The sequence below is a fragment of the Mus caroli genome, unplaced genomic scaffold (genome assembly GCF_978045245.1).
Source record: "Mus caroli unplaced genomic scaffold, Mus_caroli_1 scaffold_7, whole genome shotgun sequence".
Taxonomy (NCBI): domain Eukaryota; kingdom Metazoa; phylum Chordata; class Mammalia; order Rodentia; family Muridae; genus Mus; species Mus caroli.
The window spans coordinates 114,638,204-114,658,937 of NW_028227262.1; the positions used below are offsets into that span (position 1 = coordinate 114,638,204).

At 48.4% G+C, this 20,734-nt stretch overlaps 1 protein-coding gene across 1 annotated transcript; it reads right to left on the minus strand.

Annotated features, from left to right (window-relative positions):
• Window positions 1-1,217: 1,217 nt before the first annotated feature.
• Window positions 1,218-18,992, minus strand: Stra8 (stimulated by retinoic acid 8). Its single transcript, XM_021165627.3, has 9 exons — window positions 18,928-18,992; window positions 12,337-12,534; window positions 9,847-9,922; window positions 9,311-9,395; window positions 7,069-7,347; window positions 6,108-6,393; window positions 4,894-4,967; window positions 2,298-2,409; window positions 1,218-1,346 (listed from the first exon to the last, which is right to left on the minus strand). Exons 2-9 carry the CDS (start codon window positions 12,526-12,528, stop codon window positions 1,278-1,280), a joined length of 1,173 nt encoding a protein of 390 aa, XP_021021286.1. The 5' UTR covers window positions 12,529-12,534; window positions 18,928-18,992; the 3' UTR covers window positions 1,218-1,277.
• Window positions 18,993-20,734: the final 1,742 nt, after the last annotated feature.

The following is a 20,734-nucleotide window of genomic DNA, read 5'->3' on the forward strand; positions in this document are numbered from 1 at the left end:
AACTACCCTGGTGCCTATATCCGGCCCTTACAAAGGTATAAAAAGTGTGTTCTTTCTTTGTTCTGGGCCTCTCCTCCGGCCTGCGTGCTGAGAGGGGAGTCCCTAACATGTTGGATAAGTAAATCCTCATGTGTTTTGCAACGATGGCGGTCTCTGTGGTCTTTGTGTGACTGAGGGTCTTTTGACAAGCTACAACACTCCTTCCTTTGAGGAACCCAGCATTTTGTAATTAAGGCCTTTAACTGGATGAGTGACGGAGCATGATGGGCTATACTCAAAGTTTACTGATTTAAATGGCAGCACAGGGAGATAGAGCGATGGCCCAGCGGTTAAGCGCACTGACTGCTCTTCCAGAGGTCCTGAGTTCAATTCCCAGCAACCACCTGGTGGCTCACAACCACTGATGTGACCTGAGGCCCTTTCCTAGTGTGTCTGAAGACAGCTACAGTGTACTTATATCCATAAAATAAATAAATAAATCTTTATATGGCAGTACAAATGGCATTGTACTGCCCCCTCCCCCATGGCTCTGATGTCATACAAAAAAAAAATACATTCACAGAAACATCTAGAATGATGTATGACCAAATGTAGGGTACTATAGTCTAGTCAAGTTGACACAAAATTCTCTCTCGTGTCTAGTGTGGAAGCCCAAGGATAGCCATATGCTCTGCCCAGGAACGGCACCCAGAAGTGCACACCACACTGACTGCTTTGCAGCACCCAGTCGTCTGAGGGAAGCAGCAGGTGTGCTGGGTTCCGTTCTGTGGCCCTGAAGCATAGGATTGAGCTGAGCACTGTTCCTGAGTATATAAGCCCTGAGTAACTGGGCTTCAGATCTCTGGAAAAGCCACCACAGCAGCATCAAAGCCACCACAGCAACATCCTGAGTCCAGGACATGCTGAGAGGACTCGATATTGCACTACTCACAGGGCAGATCTCGCCTATCGTCTTCTTGAAAACCTCATAGCCTAGGCCTTGGCTACCCGTGGTATCTCACCCTCCTCCACCGAGCAGGGACATAGTGGATGTGTGTCCTGCAGCAGACTCGTCCCTTGTATTCAACAAGCCCCCAAAACCATTGCAAGGACACCAAAAAAATCATTGCTCTTAAAACTTTATAGTAACAGAAACTAAGAACATAGAGAAGGCTTTCGGAAGCAGCCTTTCTCAATGAGTCTTGAAAGACAAGGCAATATAACTCTAGCTACTGGTATTCAAACTTGAACCCGCCCCTCCCCCATTTAATCTCCTCCTTCTCGGCGGCCCTCCTGCTTTACAGATCGTCAAAGGTCTCCAGGCACTTCAGCAACATCACATCATCATCGACTGGGGGATCTGGTTCCTGCAGACCAGGAAACAAGAGGCTAAGAATTAGGGGCAGCGGGTTTCCAGGCAGGTCAGAAGGTCCCAGCATCCCAGGTGGGCTTCACACTCCAGCTTGGCCTGCAGCTTCAGGCCAGGCAGGAGTCGTGGGGATTTCCATTTCAGTTCCATACAACCTTCTCTGACTTTCAGGAAGGGCAGCAAAGAATTGGCTGGAGTTTCTATGCATCCATAAGAGACGGAAAATCTTAAGGCTTTGTCTAAATGCCCATCTACATACCATGACTGTGTGCAGAGACAGACACTGTCCCTGAGAGGAATTGAAAGTGGTGTCAGCAGGGAGAAATGAGAAACCAGTGAGAAAGGGGTCAAAGGACACCTCTGCCCGTGGAAATGGCGCCCTCACTGAAAAATTGTTTGCCACTACTATGTTACTATTTTAAACAAACAGCTTTATCTTGCTAGGTTAACTGAGAAAACCCGTGGTGGTGCATCTGAAAGGGCCTGTCCCCTGGTGGTGCAGTCTCAGCACCCCACCCCCACCCCCATGAGAGTTCAGAAATGGCCTCCTAACCAGGATCCTATGACTTACGTCACCACCAGCTACAGTGAGAGCTTTCAGAGAGAAGTTAGCCTTCAAAAGCTGACCAGAAATACCACTAAAGATGCACAGAAGACCAAATAGCTCACACAATGTTTATGAGTGCCTGCTAGGAGCCTGCCCCTCGGGATCTGACCTTGCTACAAAGAGCTCCTGTGCAGATCTGTCCTGGGGGAAATCCCCCTGCCTCTTTCTTCAGTTTCCCCGGTATCCTCCATTGTACAGAAGGTGCTAGACTAAAGCTGAACAACTGTGAAGCAAACCAGAGAGCCTGAAAGCTCTCTGAGGTGGGCAGAGTCAGGGCTGGCCAGAGTGCCCTCCCCACTAACGGTGTTGGTAGAGATTTTTGCTGTCCCCACTCTGTCTTACCTGGTTTAATGGAGTGTTAACACAGCCAAGGCTTTTGAAAAACTCAATGATCTGTATGTAGAGCTGAAATTTCTCCTCTGGATTTTCTGAGTTGCAGGTGGCAAACATAGAGCTGACAAAAGAAATAGAAACCATTTAGAACCTGACCCCTCACTTGGGCTTGCTACCACCCACACCCTAAACACCAGCTCACTGTGCAAACTTTGAGCACCCAGCTGAATTGTCAAGTAGCCCGGGGCTGTTCCTGGGAAGTGTGTACCACCTCACTGCAATGCCATATCTGGAAGAAGTGACTATGGCAAGCCTGTCTCTTGTGTCTTGATGTAATATTCTAAGCCGAGACCTCCTGAGTGAAGAGATGGGAGGCCCCTCTTACGCTCGGTCTTCTGCAGCAGGGCCCGTGGTTTGGGGCCATCTGAGGCAGCTCAGGGTGTCCATACACAGTGTGGGTTCAGTCAGTCCCCACTCAGTGCTCTTCCCATGGCACTCAGGTTAGAGCAAATGGTAGTTGTATTTTGTAGGTGGGCCTCTTCCTCTCTATCTTTATGGGCATCCCTGTGCAGCTAGTGCCTTGTAGTCCAGAGGCTGAGTATCATAAGGTAGCCCAGGAATCCTTTTATACAGAAGGCAGGAAGATAAAGATAAATCTTTAATAGGTTTCTCCTTGTCTTTTCAGCAGAATGAGGAGTTCCTAGCACTGTCTCACAAATGTACTCTGACAGCTTCTCGATAACGTTGTTCTTACAAGCTAAACCCAGTGCAGAAGTAGGAATGTGAGGTTCTAGCCATTTGCTGCAATATCATCCCTCACACATAGGTGGGAAGGGCTCCCACTGCATTGTTTCCAGGCAATCCCCAACGTGGAGTGGCAGAACTAGGGTGGTGTTCAGGCAGCTTGAAGTTCTGCTTGAAGCCACCCAGGTCGCAGCTTCCTGGACTACCACTGAGAGGACCCTTCGCTCTGATGACAAGGACCTGGAAGTCCTTCAGTCCCACGGCAAAAACCTTACATGTCAGGCATATGTCAGCCAAGACCACAGCCTCTCAAAAAACACCTGGAGAGCTTCAGTTCTGGACGGTCTCATTCTGGGAAAGTCCCCCTTGATGCTTCTTGCTTTAAATCTTTTCAGGTCCCGGGGCTGGAGAGGTAGCTCGGGGCTTAAGAGCGCTTCCAGAGGTCTTGAGTTCATTTTCCCACAACTGCACGGTGGCTCTTAACCATCTATAATGTGATCTCATGCCCTCTTCTGGCATACAAGTGTACATGCAGACGGAGCACTCATCCATAAAATAAGTAAATAAATCTTCCTAAAAAGTCTTTCTAGATCCCACTTCACGTCTTGCCACTGTGGTGCAGACAGCCATCCTTTGCTTTTTCTGCCCCTGTCAGTGCCCCACTTTGCACACCCTTCAACTCAAAGCATATCCCTGTGTTGGTTCTGTGCGCCCACCAGATTGGCTGCTACTGCCTGCCTTATGGACCAAAGCTCAGTGGTTCCCCCACAAGACTTATATTCATATAAATTTAAATGATGGAAGATGTAGCTAACCCCCAGAATGATAGAAGGGTATCAGGACTCTTATAAAAGATGCCCTATAGAAGCCTGGTTACAGAGAAGGTGCTATCTACAGGGAACTGGTGTCTCCCAGACTTTGTCTCTGCCTTGACCTTGAATGTCCAATCTCCAGAACCTTGGGCAATAAGCGTCTGTTGTTTCTCAGTTGTGTTGTGTAGGATGGGTCAGTAGTAGGTCTGTGACTGCCCCGAGCAGGCATGAGTAGGACCAAGGCACACTGGGGAAACTAGGCAAGTAAGAGACTTGTTCTTAGAACCCTGAGCATATAACTGGGTATGCTCCAGCGCTGGGCCAGGAAGGATGAATTTCCTCCTGTGGGGTTATGTGTGCATCTGGGGTTATGTGTGCATCTGGGGTTATGTGTGCATCTGGGGTTATGTGTGCATCTGGGGTTATGTGTGCATCTGGGGTTATGTGTGCATCTGGGGTTATGTGTGCATCTGGGGTTATGTGTGCATCTGGGGTTATGTGTGCATCTGGGGTTATGTGTGCATCTGGGGTTATGTGTGCATCTGGGGTTATGTGTGCATCTGGGGTTATGTGTGCATCTGGGGTTATGTGTGCATCTGGGGTTATGTGTGCATCTGGGGTTATGTGTGCATCTGGGGTTATGTGTGCATCTGGGGTTATGTGTGCATCTGGGGTTATGTGTACATCTGGGGTTATGTGTGTATCTGGGGTTATGTGTGCATCTTGGATTATGTGTGTATCTGGGGTTATGTGTGCATCTGGGGTTATGTATGTATCTGGGGTTATGTATGTATCTGGGGTTATGTGTGCATCTGGGGTAATGTGTGTATCTGTGGGATGCAGAAGAGTAACTGCAAACACCCCAGGAATGAGGCACTTGTACACACTCACTCACATGCACAGTCACATTCATCCTAACACAGCCTTCTCACACCTATACACACACTCACACAACTTCACATATGGACACATGTATACCACACCCTCACCCAGATGTAATCTCACACCCGCAAACATACGTACACACTTCCCTATGCCACCTTCCTTACCTGATGTTAGACACATGCTGGGCCTCGCTCTTGTCCAGGAAACTTGCCACGTCAAAAGCATCTTCAAAAAGGATCTGAAAGAAAGGACATCATTACCTGTGTCAGAGCTAACACTGCAGTCAGCTGCATGCCCAGGGCTACTGCGCCAAGGGAGGCAAACAGGCTCTCTCGTAGCATCCTGGACATCTGAAGGGCACACATGTCACATCCAGCACCAAACTCATGGTCTCTGATCAGTGATCGTCCCAGGGACTTACTAAAAGGAAGAGAAAGAGCTGGGGACTGCTATCCCCACCCCTAAAAAAGCTAAGCCTCAATTTACATCCAGAAAAGGGCAATCCAAAGCTCTCCAGGTGGAGTTATAGTCAAGTCTACAACCCACAAGCACATCTCATCCCGAAGAGCTGCATCAAGGTGAGGCTGAGGAGGGCTGGCTCCCAGTGCCTGTTCATTCACTGGCAAGGCCAGCAAAGAGCTTTTTTCAAACTCTCTTTTATAAAACAAGTCACAACCGCCACAGTCAAACGTCTGTCCATTCCAAAACTCTTTAACTTGGGCTTCAGGTATTGGAGAGATGGCTCAGCAGCTAAGAGCGCATAGGACTCTTGGGAAAGACCCAAGTTCGGTTCCTTGAACCTACATTGGTCAGTTCACAACTACTTCTAGTTCCAGTTCTAGGGGATCTGGTGTCCTTTGGCCTCTGTAGGCACCTGTACTCATGTGTGTGTGTGTATGTATGTATGTATGTATGAATATGAGTGAATTAAACTCAAATATGTTGATAGTATTAACAGTTGTCTGCTTCATAAAAGAACTTTGTGAACACCGTGGGAGTTCTGAACCAGGAATAAGTAAGTTAAGAACCACTGAGTAACTCTCCGGCCTGAGAGACGCATGGCCGACACAGTGACCTACTTCTCTGCAGGCATTTCCTTCATCGTGTTGTAAGATAAGAATTACAAAAAGAAGAAGAATTACAATGATCAATAGTATGAGAATACATTCGTTGTTTAGATAGTTTTGAACCTGCTTTCTTCTGAGTTGTATTCAAAGAAAACTGATTTGTACTTCAGATTGGGAGGCCACTCATTCTCCTCACACACACAAAGCCCTCTCAGGAGTCACCTGCTGAGGGACACTGAGGAAGTCAAGGCGAAGGGCCATCTCACAGGGTCTGCTCAAGGCAAAGGGCCATCCCAACGGGGGCTGCTCACCTCTTCTGGGGTGGACTCCAGCGAGCAGCTTGCTCCCTGGCTGTCCACACCGCTGTCCTTCATGCTGCCCTCCACCCCGGCCAGCTCTAGACAGGCCTCGGTGAGGTCTACGAAGGCGCTGTGCTGCTGTTCCCACACCTGCAGGAGTCTGGCCTTTTTCTCCTCAGAGAGAGTCTGCCACAGGTGGGAGATGGCGGCAGAGACAATAGGGAGTGTCACTTCATGTGCAGAGATGATGCTGTTCATGGTCAGGAGGTCCATGGTCTGCTTGTAAAAGTTGAGATACCTGAAACAGACATGGTCTGTCCCTCAGACACGCAGTCAGACGCTTATGATCAGGCCACAGCTCACTGCCTTGGCCACCGTCCCTTGGTTTATCAACAACATAGTTTTGTGTCTGCCTTCCCCTGGCCTTATAGATGCAGCAGTCATCTTGAGGGCCATGGGGGACATGGATTTGTGCCTCTCTCATTTCTTCTGCTCCCAAAGCTCCTTGCCTTGTACAAGGCACGGCTGCTCTAGCCCTCCTCACCATGGCTGCTCTAGCTCTCCTCACCATGGGTATATTCTGAGACTATAAAATATCAGGCCTGCTACAGTCCTGCTTTAATTTCAGGCTTGAAAGATTCAGTTCCGTATGGAGTGATCCTCCGTGCCTCTGGAAGCCAATATGGCTGCTAGAGGGTCTTAAGTCTGTGGAGGAGTAATTAGAAGTTTGAGCAAGCCAGGCACTCTCTTTATATAAGAGCAGTTGTGGCCCAGATCTCAATTTCCAAAAGTAGATTTCTGAGATGAGTGTGTGGTCGAAGGAGTATGAAAAACAACTCCCAGCAACTGCTCTTTGGAACCTGGGTTGAATCATGCCTGCTTGGAGGCTGCCATCCACGCCAGCTGGAGTGTCTGTCCCCTTGCTCATAGAATCCCCCTGCGTGCACAAAGCATCCCACCCAGTTGTTCTTACCGTTCAAATTCCATGAGGTCCGGCAACAGAGTGGAGGAGGAGTGGGAGAGATTGACTTTTTTCTCCTCCTCTTCCTCTTCTTCCTCTTCCTGGTACTCCTCTCCCTCTCTCTCTTCACCGTTTTCTTCTTCTTCTTCTCCTTCTTCGTCTCCTTCTCCTCCTCCTCCTCTTCCTTCTTCTTCTCCTTCTTCTTCTCCTTCTTCTTCAGCATCCGGTCCAACAGCCTCAGAGGGGAACCACTCAGGGGGGCTGTCCTGAAGAAAGCTGTTTAGGAATACACTGGGGGGGGGATACAGAATCAAGAGGGTGCTTGGCAAATCTCACCAGTGAGTGCACACACTGAAATTCATAATACAATTTTACTAGCTGTGTAATGCAAATATATAGATAATAGCCAAGTGGCTCTGACAAATACAAGATTGCTCGTGCATTGTTTGAAAGTCAGTCAATTTACCATACCTACAGGTTATAGAAGAAAAAGCATGTGCTTATCTCATTTGATTTCTCTGTGAACAAGAAAGTGATAAAGTCTGTATGAAGGGAGACTGGAGGCGGTTTCTTCTTGACACATTTTTTTTTAACATCTTCACATGGTGTAACTTGATTTTTAACAAAAATTTCCACTAGGCTATAATATAGTTAATATTTAATATATTTTTAATTTAGTTAATCTTAAGTATTAATATATATTTAATATATTCAAAAATTATTTCACAAAGGCTATAATACATATTTGTTACTTAAAAGTTTGGAAAACAGGGCTGGAGAGGTGGCTCTGTGTTTAAGAGAGCACTGGCTGCTCTTCCAAGAGGACCTAAGTTCAATTCTCGGCACCTACATAGCTCTTCATAACCATCTATAACTCCAGTCCTGGAGATCCAGCATCCAGTCTCCAAGTCTACTACAGGTACATGCAGGCAAAAACACCCATCCATATAAAATAAAAATGAATAACTTTAAGCATTTAACTTAAGAAATAAAATAAAATTCTGGAAGCCAGAGGAAAAACGTACAGAGAACAAAATAAATGTTCTAAGCATTCACACCAAAAAGAAAAAAAAAAAAAAACCTGACCAATACCATAATGTCACAGATTTTGGTGGGCTATAACAGCCAATCGATCACAGCCCTCTCTGGTGTGGGGGAAGACATGACTTGCATTCTGGGTCTCATCAGAGGCCCACCTGGATCTATATCATGCCATTAGAGACTGACATGCCATGGGTCCAGTGGAGACAACAAGGGCTTGACGGTTGCCCCTCAAGTACAAGATGTGGTCTGGGGCCTGCAGGTTCCATGCATGAGAAAGGGGCATTATGTCATCTTCTGACCACAACACAGGCAGAGAATATACCCACACATCACGCAAAACACCAGCAGTGAAAAACGTAAATGTAGACTTGACTTCACTTACAGTTTACATGTGAACTTCCCCTTACCCCCAAAAGTCTCATGTGTGAGGGCTTTGTTCTGTTGGTGGTACTATTGTGGAACACCCTGGACACATAAGATTGTAAATCCTAGCTAGAGGACATAGGTCACTGGGGTGGGGCTTTGTCCCTGACCCCTTCTTATCCCTCTCTTTGCTCCCTGTCTTCTGTGAGCTGAAGAGCCCCCCTCTTCCACATTTCTGCTGCCATGATATCCTGCTCAAGCCCATGGAGCTAAGCAACTATGGACTGAACTCTGCAACTGTGAGCAAAACCAGTGCTCCCTCCTTTGTGGGGTCTCTCGGGTGCCTGGGTCACAGTGGTGAAGAAAGTGACTAACAGTGGGGCAAACATAGAAAGACATTTCCCAAACCAGTCTCTCTGTTCAAGCTTGACTATGATGTCAGCATAGTCTTCCACATAATACATCTATATGTATATATACATATACACACACATATGTATACAAGCATAACACGCACGCGCACACACTTGCCAAGATATATGGGTAAACGCTCTCTAAAGTAGTGTGAAAAACATAAAGTTATCAGATGGGTGGACATCCATCAGAGTTAACGTGAATTTTCAGAGAGGTGAGATGATACACAGTCCCACATTTTTTCTAAATTCTGTAATAAGCACGCATCATTTAGGAAGACTACCCAAGGCAGGCCATGAGGATGAAGGAAGGTTAAGGCTGTAAGGAATGGGACAGCTGTAAGTAGTGAGAGCAACCCCGATGGCCTTGCTCACTGGAAGCTGCTGTCACACAGCACTGAAGGCTCCCGGCTCCAGTATCTGCCAGGTCTCACCTGTCATTCTCAGAGTACATTCTGGCATATTCTTCCTTGACCTCCTCTAAGCTGTTGGGATTCCCATCTTGCAGGTTGAAGGATGCTATTGGGGACAGGAGAGCAAGAGTCATAAAGAGAGGGAAAAAAACCCAAAAAACAATAGACCTTTGGGTCTCTCCTGCCTGTCTAGTCCAGGGATCCCAGAAGGAGGGGAGTGGAGGCACAGAAAACCCAGACCCTCCCAGCTTTAGAGCGTGCAGAGCCATTTCCCACGTCTCCTCCAAGGCATGAGGGGAGACTCAGGTCAAATACTAGTCGACTTCCTCTCTGGGCCCTAAAGCTGAGGTCCGATGCCTTTAGCTGTGTCCCATTAGGGAACCCATTGAACCCACAGAGTCTGGGGACCCTTGCCCATGCTGCCAGGGTGCAAATTCTCTGGGGTGGGGTCCAGCTATGGCTAAAGCACAGGGCCAGACACACGGTAGGTTCCTAACACGCATCTCTGCCTTCCCTGGAAAGCCAGAGGCAGCCGTCTCTAGGGAGGGGTCTCTTGCCTTTGAGCTTCAGCAACTTATCCAGGCTTTCTTCCTGTTCCTGAATATGAATCTTTGTCCTATTCAGTACCTGCCACTGAGGACACAGACAGACATTGTTGAAAAGACAGCCTTTCACTGCTGGAACCCTTTTCTCTATGGGCCCAGGAAACCCTTGTCACACTGAGGCCATACTCCCTGCCCCCGACCCCCCACAAGTCCCATCCTTGGCCTTGTCTGTGGAATGGATAGGAAGTTGGTCCCAGTGCACAGAAGGTATGGGGACATGTTTGCATTCTATAAATGGATGCTCACTGAAATACCAAAGTGGGAATAAGATGTGTTGAGAAAACGACCCCAGTGGCAGCAGCTGTAGGGTCACAGATGTGTGCACAGGCTGCTTGCAGGTGGGGCACTATGACACGGGGGATCAGCAGACTGAATGTCAACCCCAGGTTTGTACAAAGGCCCACTAGACTTCTGCTCACGCTGTGACCATGTGCAACTCAGTATCTTTTTCTCAAAATGTTTATTTTCTGAATTCATAGACTCTGTGTAGCTAGGTATATAGCTCGATATGTAGCTAGCTACAGGCATATGCCTATAATCCCAGAACACAGTAGGTAGAGGCAGAAGGATATCCGGAGTTCAATGTCAGTTGCAAATTGAGTTCAAGGTCAACCTTGAGATACATGAGACCCTGTTTAAGACAAAAAAGAAGAAAATAATTAAAATATTTTATGTGATCTAAACATATTTAAAAATAGCAAATGTGCTGTGGATTTGAATTCGGAATTTCCTGCCATCACTACAAGCCAAGGGATGGCAGGGATGGGTGGAAGATGCCAGAAGCCAGCAAAGGTGTGAAATTTTCTCTTCTGAGCCCTGTTTCTCAGTAGAGACCCCACTTTTCACCCCACAATCCCAAACTTGGCTTTCCTTCGCTACTCACCAGCCCCTCACCTTTCCAAGGGCAGGTAGGGGGTCTGTGGGGGGGGGGGTCCTGCAGCTGGAAACAGTACAGGTATCAGTTGGAGCCCTGTACCAAGTGGCCAGGAGCTACCCTTCTCAAATTTCCACAGAAGCCTAGGCCTACTCAGGAGCTCTTCTAAGGTGTCTTCCTACCTCACCCCAAACTGGGAATCCTCTGGCAATTCTAGTCACAGAAAACGAAACGGCTCTGATTGTTGCTTTGCTGAAGGCACCATCCCTGGAAGGAAACCAACCAACTGGGAACGGGTTCCTGGGTATGAAGAGCTCAGGCAGGGAGATGTGAAAAGAGTCAGGCTTGGAGTGGGAACTTTTTGGCCTTGCCTTCTACCAGAGGGCAAGTGTCTCCCCTCCCCTCTCCTCTCTGCCTTCCTCTCCTCCTCCAGCCTCTGTTAAGACATGAGGAAATACAGGGACTCTCCACTGTGCCTGCCTGTAATGCTCTCATCATTATTAACTTGATTTCTTCTACCAACACCCCACTTACCAGGCCTTTCTCCAGTCTCTGGACAATAATTAATTAATTAATGTATTGTTAATTAGCAGCTAAAAAAGATAACCGAGAAGAGAAAGAGCTGTGTGGTACACACCTGTCATCTGATGGACCAACCTGACTCCATTTTAAGCCATTTTGTTATAAGGTCAGAACATGTTCATTTCTACTTCCTGAAAAATTCAACTTGACTGTGCTTTAACCTGTTTCTGAAATTGGACATCTTCCCTGCCCCGTGGAGTTGAACTCACACCTTGATTATACTCTGATAAGATGCTCTGCCAAATTTTAAAATGTTCGGCCAAGTTCCTATGTAACCAAAGTTCTTCTGGAAATCCCCCAACCCTTGAAACCTCCCTAGTCTGGATTGTATAAACCTACCCTCCCTCTCCTGTGTTCAATGCTGTATTTCCAAATCTCACTTTTGGGGGAGATAGCCCTAACAGATAGAAAATAAAACTTGTTTAATTTGACCAAAGAATCTGGGGTGATGGTCTTTACTTTTTTTGGTGTGATTAACATCATCCTAGCACCCAGGGAGGCAAAGGCAGGAGGGTGTGATTTCAAGGAGGGTCTATTCTCTGGAAAGTTCTAGGTCAGCCTGGGCTACATGAAGACTGCCTCAAACATCAGCATCAACAAGAAACAAAAAGGGTAGGAAAAGACAAATGTGTGCCTCGAGATACAGGCATACTGAGCCTGCATATGAGTGCCAAGTGTGTATTCACTTCTAGTATTTGTATTGTACGTATGTATATGGTGTGTGTGTGTGTGTGTGTGTATGTGTGTGTAGATAGATATACAGGTTCCCAGAGCATCCATTGGAGATGACTCTTGCCCACCAAGTAACCACATGATCTCCCTCCAGCCCATAGTTTCCCCTCTCAGGTCAGGCTGCTGGGATGCTGGCAGAGAAGCCAGGCTTTGACAGTTTGCCTATGGGCATCAGGGCTGGCAGCTCTAGGCCAGTCCTTACTTTACAGTCCTATCATATGGAGACACGTTTCACTATCCCCAAGTCCCTGTACCTTTGAGGCTGTGATATCAGACTGGGAGAAAACTGCCTTCCTTAGGTTGTTGAAGAGCCCTACCAGGGTGGCTCGATGGCGGGCCTGGGACAGGCGTCTGCGGACCACCCGGGGCTCAAGCTTCTGCAGCTGCGCCACTGGCTGGGGTGCCCCATCATCACTGGGTTGGTTGCCTTCTCCAGGGGTGGCCATTATAATCTACAACATAATATACCCCCCTTTAGCCTTGCATAATAGAGATACAACGTTGAGGAAGGCAGACAGAGCAGACAGAAAGGACATAGCTCGCAAGGCAGTGAATATAACCAAGACCCACAATAAGCCACAAGTAACCCCAAATCTCCTACGGGAGCTTGGCTCCTAAAATTACAAACCATTTACAGTGGATTTCCAGTTGTCCGGTGAGTCATGAAAGACTATACCCAAACCCTCTTGACTTGTACGGAATCTGAAGCTTTCCCAATGCCCATGGCCAAGAAAACTGCTTGGCTGGTGGGAGCCCTGGAGAAATGTGCAGTTCTTGTCTCCACCACAGGAGGGAGACTGTCTCCTAACTTGCTCTCACTGTGGTTGTCAGTCTTCACTGCCCAGCTTAAGGAGTGAGACTGGCAACAGAGCAACCCCACGGGCTACCTGGCATTGTGGCCTTGATCTCCTCCATCAGCCTTAGGTTCTCCCAGGTCAGGAGCTAAGTAGGAAGCCAGGAGACTCTGCCCCTGGGAGGAGGGTAAAGGCTGGCAGATAGCAAAGGACAGCTGAGTGATTTTCAGTGGCCTTCTGCAAGCTGCCCCCTTGTCATCACCAGCAAAGACTTTCTGCAACTTCCCAAAGATCGTCTCTCCTAATTATTATTATTATTGACCTGGATTTGCTGTTGTCCCTTACAGGGGCCTAGGTCTATCTTTTTCTGACCAAACTTTTAAGGGCCTGCTTTGGAACTCCCTATATAGATCTAGCTGGTCTTGAACTCATCCATCCCTGCTATTGGATTGCTGAAACTAAAGGCATATACCAGAACATAAGGCCAGGCCGAATGTTTTTATTTAGCATTATTAATTTGTGTTGGGGGGGGGGAGTGCGCATGCGTGAAGGTCAGGGGATAGCCATATAGAACGAGTTCTCTCCTTTCACCTTTTCAGGATTCCAGGGAAGAGCTCAGATTGTAAAGCTTGCATGGTGAGCGCATCTTGCTCTTTGAGCTTCCCAGACTGAACAGTAATGCACTTGGGTCCAGGTCAATAGTAGCTGTGATTGTGTGGAGAGACCCTGCCCTGGAAAAATACCTCCGAAATCTCCTCGGGATGGGAAAAGGGAAGGCAGGACTGAAGTTAGTGCTGTGCTAAGAATGGGTGACCTAGCATACAGTGAGTGGGGGACCTACTACAGTGTAAACTTAAGGTCAATAAGTGGTTGTGTATGTGTAGGGCAGGTTCTTATCACACAGCCGAAGACAGCCATGAACTCAAGATGTTCTTGCCAAACCGTCCTGAATCCTGGCATTACAAGTGTGTGTCTGTGCCCACCAACTAAGAAGTGAAGTTTAAAAAACAAAACAAAACTGTTTTAGGGGAGGGAGAGTAGGCTCAGTAGTTAAGAGTGCTTGCTGCTCTTGCTAAGGACCCAAGTTCAAGTCCCAGCATTCTCATTAGGCAGCTTATAACCTCCTCTAACTCCAGCTCCAGGGGGCATCCAAAGCTCTTGGTTCTAGGGGCACTAGTGGGCACATATTTTCACGTACTGCCCCCCCCTCTACAAACGCATATATTCTTTTAGAAAATTTTAGCTAGGGGTGTATCTTGATGATAGAGCACTTCCTGGCTGTGCCTAAAGTGTCACAACAGAACAAACCCTTTTCTTTAAAAACCCTCATAGATTAAGATGTATGAAGAAATCTCCCCTCAGCAGCTCAAGGAGTCAGGTCTATAGAGAGTCTGCATAGCCTGGGACTCCAACACTAGGAAAAGCACATCAGCTTGCAACACTTTTAAAAACTCCAGAAAGTTCTGAAGATATGCTTCCGCTAGCGCCCACCCCAGGCCCATGAGTCTGCTGAGTAGCCCAGGCTGACCCGGAACTCTCCTTACTCAGCTTCCAGAGAGCCGGGATTTTCGGCACGCAAGCCCATCCCTTGCATGGTTCTCTAACGGGAGAAATGTTCCCTCTTCTGCCCACTGACCCCCATGCTGCAGCCTCCTGTCACTTTTGTCACCTAGAACATCACATATCTGTCCTCAGCCCTGGTTTCTACCCATCTAGAGCTGGCTTGTTCTCTGTTTCTTTTGCTTTGCTTCGGCTGGCCTCAAATTCAGATCTGCCCACGAGACCCTTGGTGAGGCTCCATCTCCCAGGCGTTGCTGGCATCCTTCCAATCATGTGGCAAAATGCAGGCACCTGCAGGTAGATGTGGCTCTGGCCAACACCCCTGTCTGCACTGCCTTTTCAAATTGAAACAAAGAATCACATTGACTGCCCTGCTAAGACAAAGATCCCAGGTTAGAAGGAACAGCAGCAGTGATTAATGAAGGCAAGAGCAATGAGGCTTAAGAGGAAAACACAGAGCAGAGCAGGAGAAGAATCAGCATTTTATTTCTCCCTAGCCATACAGAACGGTTTGTATTCCAAGCATTCACTATTTCACCAATTCGGTTCTTAACAGGCACAGTGAGAGGCGACCAATTAGAGATGCGCTAAAGAGCCATGGGAACCAATACTGTACACCTGCTGACTAAGAAGAGAAGAGAGAGATGATACAGGGGCAGCAAAGTCCCATGCTTACTCGCAGAGACTGGCACGGCCAGAGGACTGAATGTACACACCCAGATGACCCAGGATGCAGGGAACTCAGGATGGAGATACCAGTTTGAAGGAAAGTACTGATTTTGTTGTTGTTGTGGTGGTGGTGGTGGTGGTGGTGGTGATTTTGTTTTCGAGTCTCAAGACTGTACCTTGGCCTATCCTCAAACGCAGGATCCTCCCGTTTTGGCCTCCCAAGTAGTCGGATTAGAGGTTTGTGTTACTATCCCTAGCTGAAGATATTTTTCTCTGAGAGAGAATAACGGCTCCCAGCTGTAATCCCAGTGCTTGGTAGGCAGAGGCAGAACGATGGCCCAGAATTCCAGGCCAGTCTAGACTAAGAAGGGAGATTCTGTCTCAGAAATTCCCAGACTTGGGCTGGCTACGTAGATCAGCTGGCAGACTGCTTGCCTAGCTAGCGTGGACAAAGCACTGGCTTCAGTCCCCAACGCCACAGAACCAGAAAACCAGGCGGGTGGCGCTCGAGAAGCAGAGTGTCCAAAGTTCACGATCATCTTTACCTACACAGCAAGCTCAAGACTGAGCTGACATACATGAGACCACCTCAAACAAACACATCAACAGCCCCTCTCAAGAACAACCAACCAAAAACCCAAACAAAAACAAAAACAAACCAACAACCCAAAACCAAAAAAAGAATCCCAAAACCACAACCAAAACCAATCATCACCCCCCAAAAAACAATAAAAAAGAAAAAACAAAACCAACTAACAACAACAAAAAGAAAAAGACAAAGAAAACACTAAGCAAACAAAATAAAGCAAAAGCAACATAAACATGCCATGAATTCGTTATTTTGTATGATAAATAAAAAAAAACAATTAAAAATTAATTACAGGTAGTGTTACCTAGTATATCAAGATTTTACCTAAAATAAAAGACAGAAAAAAAGAAAGAGAAGAGAAATCTAGGTGGAGGATGAGTAGGGTGTTTCAGAGATGATACAACACATGGTCCTGCTGTGTAAGGAATGGCAGGCCAGCTTCTGGGTGCGTATAAGGCCGGAGTCACATTGCTAGCTCATTTAGCCAGCCATATGACCAAAATGGGCCAAGAACTCTCTAGATCTTAAGTTCTCTACCTGTAACGAGGAGGCAAAAAGCCCTTCAGTAGACTGCAAGCTAAATGCTCTCATTTGACTTGATTCCAGTCTCATTAAGTAGCCCTAGCTGACCTTGAACACACGATCCTTGTGCCTCAGCCTCCTCAGTGATGGGGTGACTAATGTCTACCACTATGCCAAGGTCTAAAACAGGCTTTTCTCTTGTCCTCTGCCCCTTTTTTGAGACTTGATTTCACTCTGTAGCTCTGGCTGTCCTGGAACTCATCCTATAGACCAGGATGGCCTCAAACTCACAGAGAACTAACTGCCTGTCTCTGCCTCCCTAGTGCTGAGATTATTAGTGTGTCCGTCACTGCCCAACCCAGACCACATTTTTATAGCCGAAGATTTTTTTCTATCCAAACTCCACTGAATACCAACTCGGAACTGACAATTTGTAAAGTTCCCCAAGATTAGATGTGGTGAGACACACCTGTCTCGATCCAACAAGCAAAACGAATGGACAAGCCAGCTGAACTAAATTAATTACTTTCTTTTATTTCCCTAGATTAAATAAAAATAAGTGATCTTATTTTTTTTCTAGGTTTCAGAAAACTTTCAAATTTTTTAAGTATCTCTGAAAACCCCTTGCGTGTGAGCCTTCTTATTAGCAAGTGGTAGGTAGAAAGGAGCAATATGCTATATAATATACTTGGGCTTCCTTCGATTCCTTATGCTTATGATTATGTAAAAATGATTATGATTATGTAAAAATCCAATATCACTATCAAACATGAAGGAGTTGTGGGTGATATAAATACACATGCTCTAGGAATCGCTGCTCACACACCACACACACACACACACACACACAAGGAGTCATGGGTGACCCACACACTCTCTAGAAGTCATGAGTAAAACACATATCCTCTAGGAGTCGATGGTTGACCCTCTCCCCCACATTCTAGGAGTTTCAGGTGACCCACACAGGCTCTAGGAGTCGTGGGTGATCCACACACACATCCTCTAGTAGTAAGAGGTGACCCACACACATGCGCTCTAGGAGTCACAGGTGACACACACATGCTCTATAAGTTCTGAGTGACACACATCCTCTAAGAGTCCCTGGTGGCCCAACACTTATCCTCTAGGAGTCGCAGGTGACCAGCACACATCCTGTAGGAGTCACAAGTGATCCACATACATCCTCGAGGAGTCGGGGTGACCCCCCCCCACTCTAGGAGTCGCAGGTGACATACAGATCCTTTAGGAGCCGTAGGCAACTCCCACACATCATCCAGGAGTCGCTGGTGACCCCCACACGCATCCTCTAGGTGTCGCAAGTGACCTCCCCCACAATTCTCTAGGAGTCTCAAGTGACCCGAAGACATCCTCTAGGGGTCGCAAGTGAACCCCCTCCACACACACATCCTCTAGGAGTCGCGGGGATGCCCAGATCCTCTTTGAGTCGCAGGTGACCCCCCCACACACATCCTCTAGGAGTCGCTGGTGACCCCCGCCCCATCCTCTAGGAGCTGCAAGTGACCCACACATCCTCTAGGAGTCACAAGTGACCCACACATGCTCTAGGAGAACGACACACAGCACAGATCCTCTAGGAGTCGCAGGTGACTTCCCCGCTGGCTCCGCTTCCCCGCCCCACCCCCCAGGGGTCGCAGGTGACCACCACACGTTTTCTAGGAGTCGCGGGTGATGCACAGATCCTCTAGGAGTCGCAGGTGACCCACACACATCCTCTAGGAGTCACGGGTAACACCCCCTTCTCTAGGAGTCGTGGGTGATCCACGCGCACACTCTAGCAGTCACTAGTGACTTACACACTCTCTAGGAGTCACGGGTAACCCCTACACACACGCCCTTGGAGTCCCGGGTGATCCCCACGCACGCCCTAGGAGCCCCGGGTGATCCCCACGCACGCCCTAGGAGCCCCCGGTGATCCCCACGCACGCCCTAGGAGCCCCCGGTGATCCCCACGCACGCCCTAGGAGTCCCGGGTGATCCCCACGCACGCCCTAGGAGCCCCGGGTGATCCCCACGCACGCCCTAGGAGTCCCGGGTGATCCCCACGCACGCCCTAGGAGTCCCGGGTGATCCCCACGCACGCCCTAGGAGTCCCGGGTGATCCCCACGCACGCCCTAGGAGTCCCGGGTGATCCCCACGCACGCCCTAGGAGTCCCGGGTGATCCCCACGCACGCCCTAGGAGTCCCGGGTGATCCCCACGCACGCCCTAGGAGTCCCGGGTGATCCCCACGCACGCCCTAGGAGTCCCGGGTGATCCCCACGCACGCCCTAGGAGTCCCGGGTGATCCCCACGCACGCCCTAGGAGTCCCGGGTGATCCCCACGCACGCCCTAGGAATCCCGGGTGATCCCCATGCTCGCTCTAGGAGTCGCAGGTAATCCTCACACAAGTTCAAGGAGTCACAGGTGACCCACACAGAAGCTCTAGGAGTTGCGGCTGACCCACACACTCTCTGGGAGTTACGGCGACACACATACACATTCTAGGAGTCACGGCTGACCCTCCCCATACACTCTAGAAGTCACGGGTGACACACACACACACACTTAAGTCGCCGGTGACACACACACACACAAACTTGTGCAAACAGATTAAATATCCACTGACAGGGCTACTACTTGTTAAATCAGTTCATGCATTCACGAGCACCCACTTTTACTCTCAGAACACAGACGGTAGGAGAGTACTTACCTTTAAGGCCACCACGGTGGACCATGCACCTTCGACACTTGTGGAACACGCAGGAAGCTGCTCGAAGCCCTGACGAGTCAGTCACTCACGACTGCCCGTCGCAGAATAAGAAGAGAGGCTCTTGCCTCAGGTAAAAAACTGACCTGGTACCCCAGGCTGCGAACCAATCACAGCCCTGTCCCTGCCACCATGACCAATGGGGATGCATGGTGGGGCGCCAATGGGGAGCGTGGACATTGGTGGAAACATTGTAACAACTTGCCACAGGTTGCAAGAGGGTGTGGAAGGAGCGAGATGACCTTCTCACCCCATCCAGGTGGCTAGCGCCAGTTCTTACACCCCTCAACCAGGGCAATGCCACCTATAACTTTCTCTTGAGCGATAGAGGAACCATCTTCAAGGTCCCAGTAGCAGTCCCCTGTTTCAAGGAAAAGAAAGAGAAAAATGAAGATGTGAGAGGGAAAAGGTGCAAAATAGGAGAGGGGAATGGGGGATTCCTGGCTAAAAAAGCAGAGAAGAGAACCTTAAAGGTGGAGTTAAAATGCAGAGAAGAAAAGAGAGAGAGAGGTTGTGTTGAGTTGTTTGTAGTAAGCAACAAGTTTTCTCCAGGTTGAGGGACTACAACTCATTTTCCGCCTTAAATCAGATGTGCTATTATCTTTAAACCGCTTTTCCCCCTTGCATCTTGAGATATCTGTAATGGTCCTGACATCACCACATCAGTTTGGCACACTACGAGCGCCACCACATCACACTGGCACACTAGGAGGGCCAGCACACTCTTGTAGAGAAAGGAAAGCAAGCAAAAGCCCCTTGGAAGGCGAGAGGCTCAGCCTGTGAATAGGAGGGAGGTGCCTCCTGCAGTCTGACCTGAGGTGAGCTGCTTCACCATCGCCCTCCCTCACCCCCCCCCCCCTCCACAGAGGTTAAACGGAGGTCACTTGAGGTAGCAGCTGCAGCCTCGACTTTGGTAGCACCAGAAGTTGGTTTCCAATCCAGGATCTACCTCACGGTGACTGTGACTGGCTAGAAAGGAGCCCCTTTCTAAAGTATGCAAAAGGGTCCCTTAAATTCGACTCTAGCGAGTCCTGGTGTCATCTTTCAAATGGTTTTGGTAGATTGTGGATTTTAAACAAAATGAAAACTGTTCAGTGGGAATGGTGGGTCACAGCTGTAGTCGCAGCAATCAGGTAGCCCAGAAAGAAAGAAAAAAAAAAAATGAAGTTGGTGGCTAACCTGAGCTTAGAAGTGAGGCTCTTGCTCCTGGCAGAAAACAGATCTGATGCTTAAGGTACAGGAGTGGGGACCAATGGGGACCCTGTTACCAGTTCCCCTCTAAACTATCAGGGATAAGGCTGGCTAAAGGAGCTGGAGCTTTGTAAGACATTGTAGTGAATTGCCAGAATGATACAGAAAAGAGTGCTGAGGACAGGAATGGCAGCAGGGCCTCTCTCAAAGGCTTGTATCAGGTCCAAATAGCAGCTACACCTTACCCCCTTGGAGGCAAGTTTTAAAAGTATCTTTTTACTTCCACGCTCTGCTTGGGTCATGACCTTCTGACTCTCGGGCGGCCTTCTATGTGGGTTTCCAGGTGGTCCCGGGCCTGCATCTATAGTCCTTCTCCTGGTTCTGCTTAAACCTCCGTACCTGCTGCTGGGGCTACTGGGTGCAGAACGGGTACTGAGACTGTGAACCTTTGTCTTGGAGAGCCTTGTCCTTGACCTGTGAGGAATGTGGAGGTTTGCAAACTTTGACCTCTGACAGGTCTCAGCCTTTAATTTAGTTGCCATTCCCCTGCCTACTTCAC

Excerpts from the sequence above, each read along its gene's own strand:
- Stra8 (XM_021165627.3), bottom strand. The coding sequence starts at position 12,528 with ATGGCCACCCCTGGAGAAGGCAACCAACCCAGTGATGATGGGGCACCC. Across the intron at positions 9,396-9,846 it reads TAAGTTGCTGAAGCTCAAAG|CATCCTTCAACCTGCAAGAT; the intron begins GCAAGAGACCCC and ends TGTCCCCAATAG. Across the intron at positions 4,968-6,107 it reads TGGAGTCCACCCCAGAAGAG|ATCCTTTTTGAAGATGCTTT; the intron begins GTGAGCAGCCCC and ends CCTTTCTTTCAG.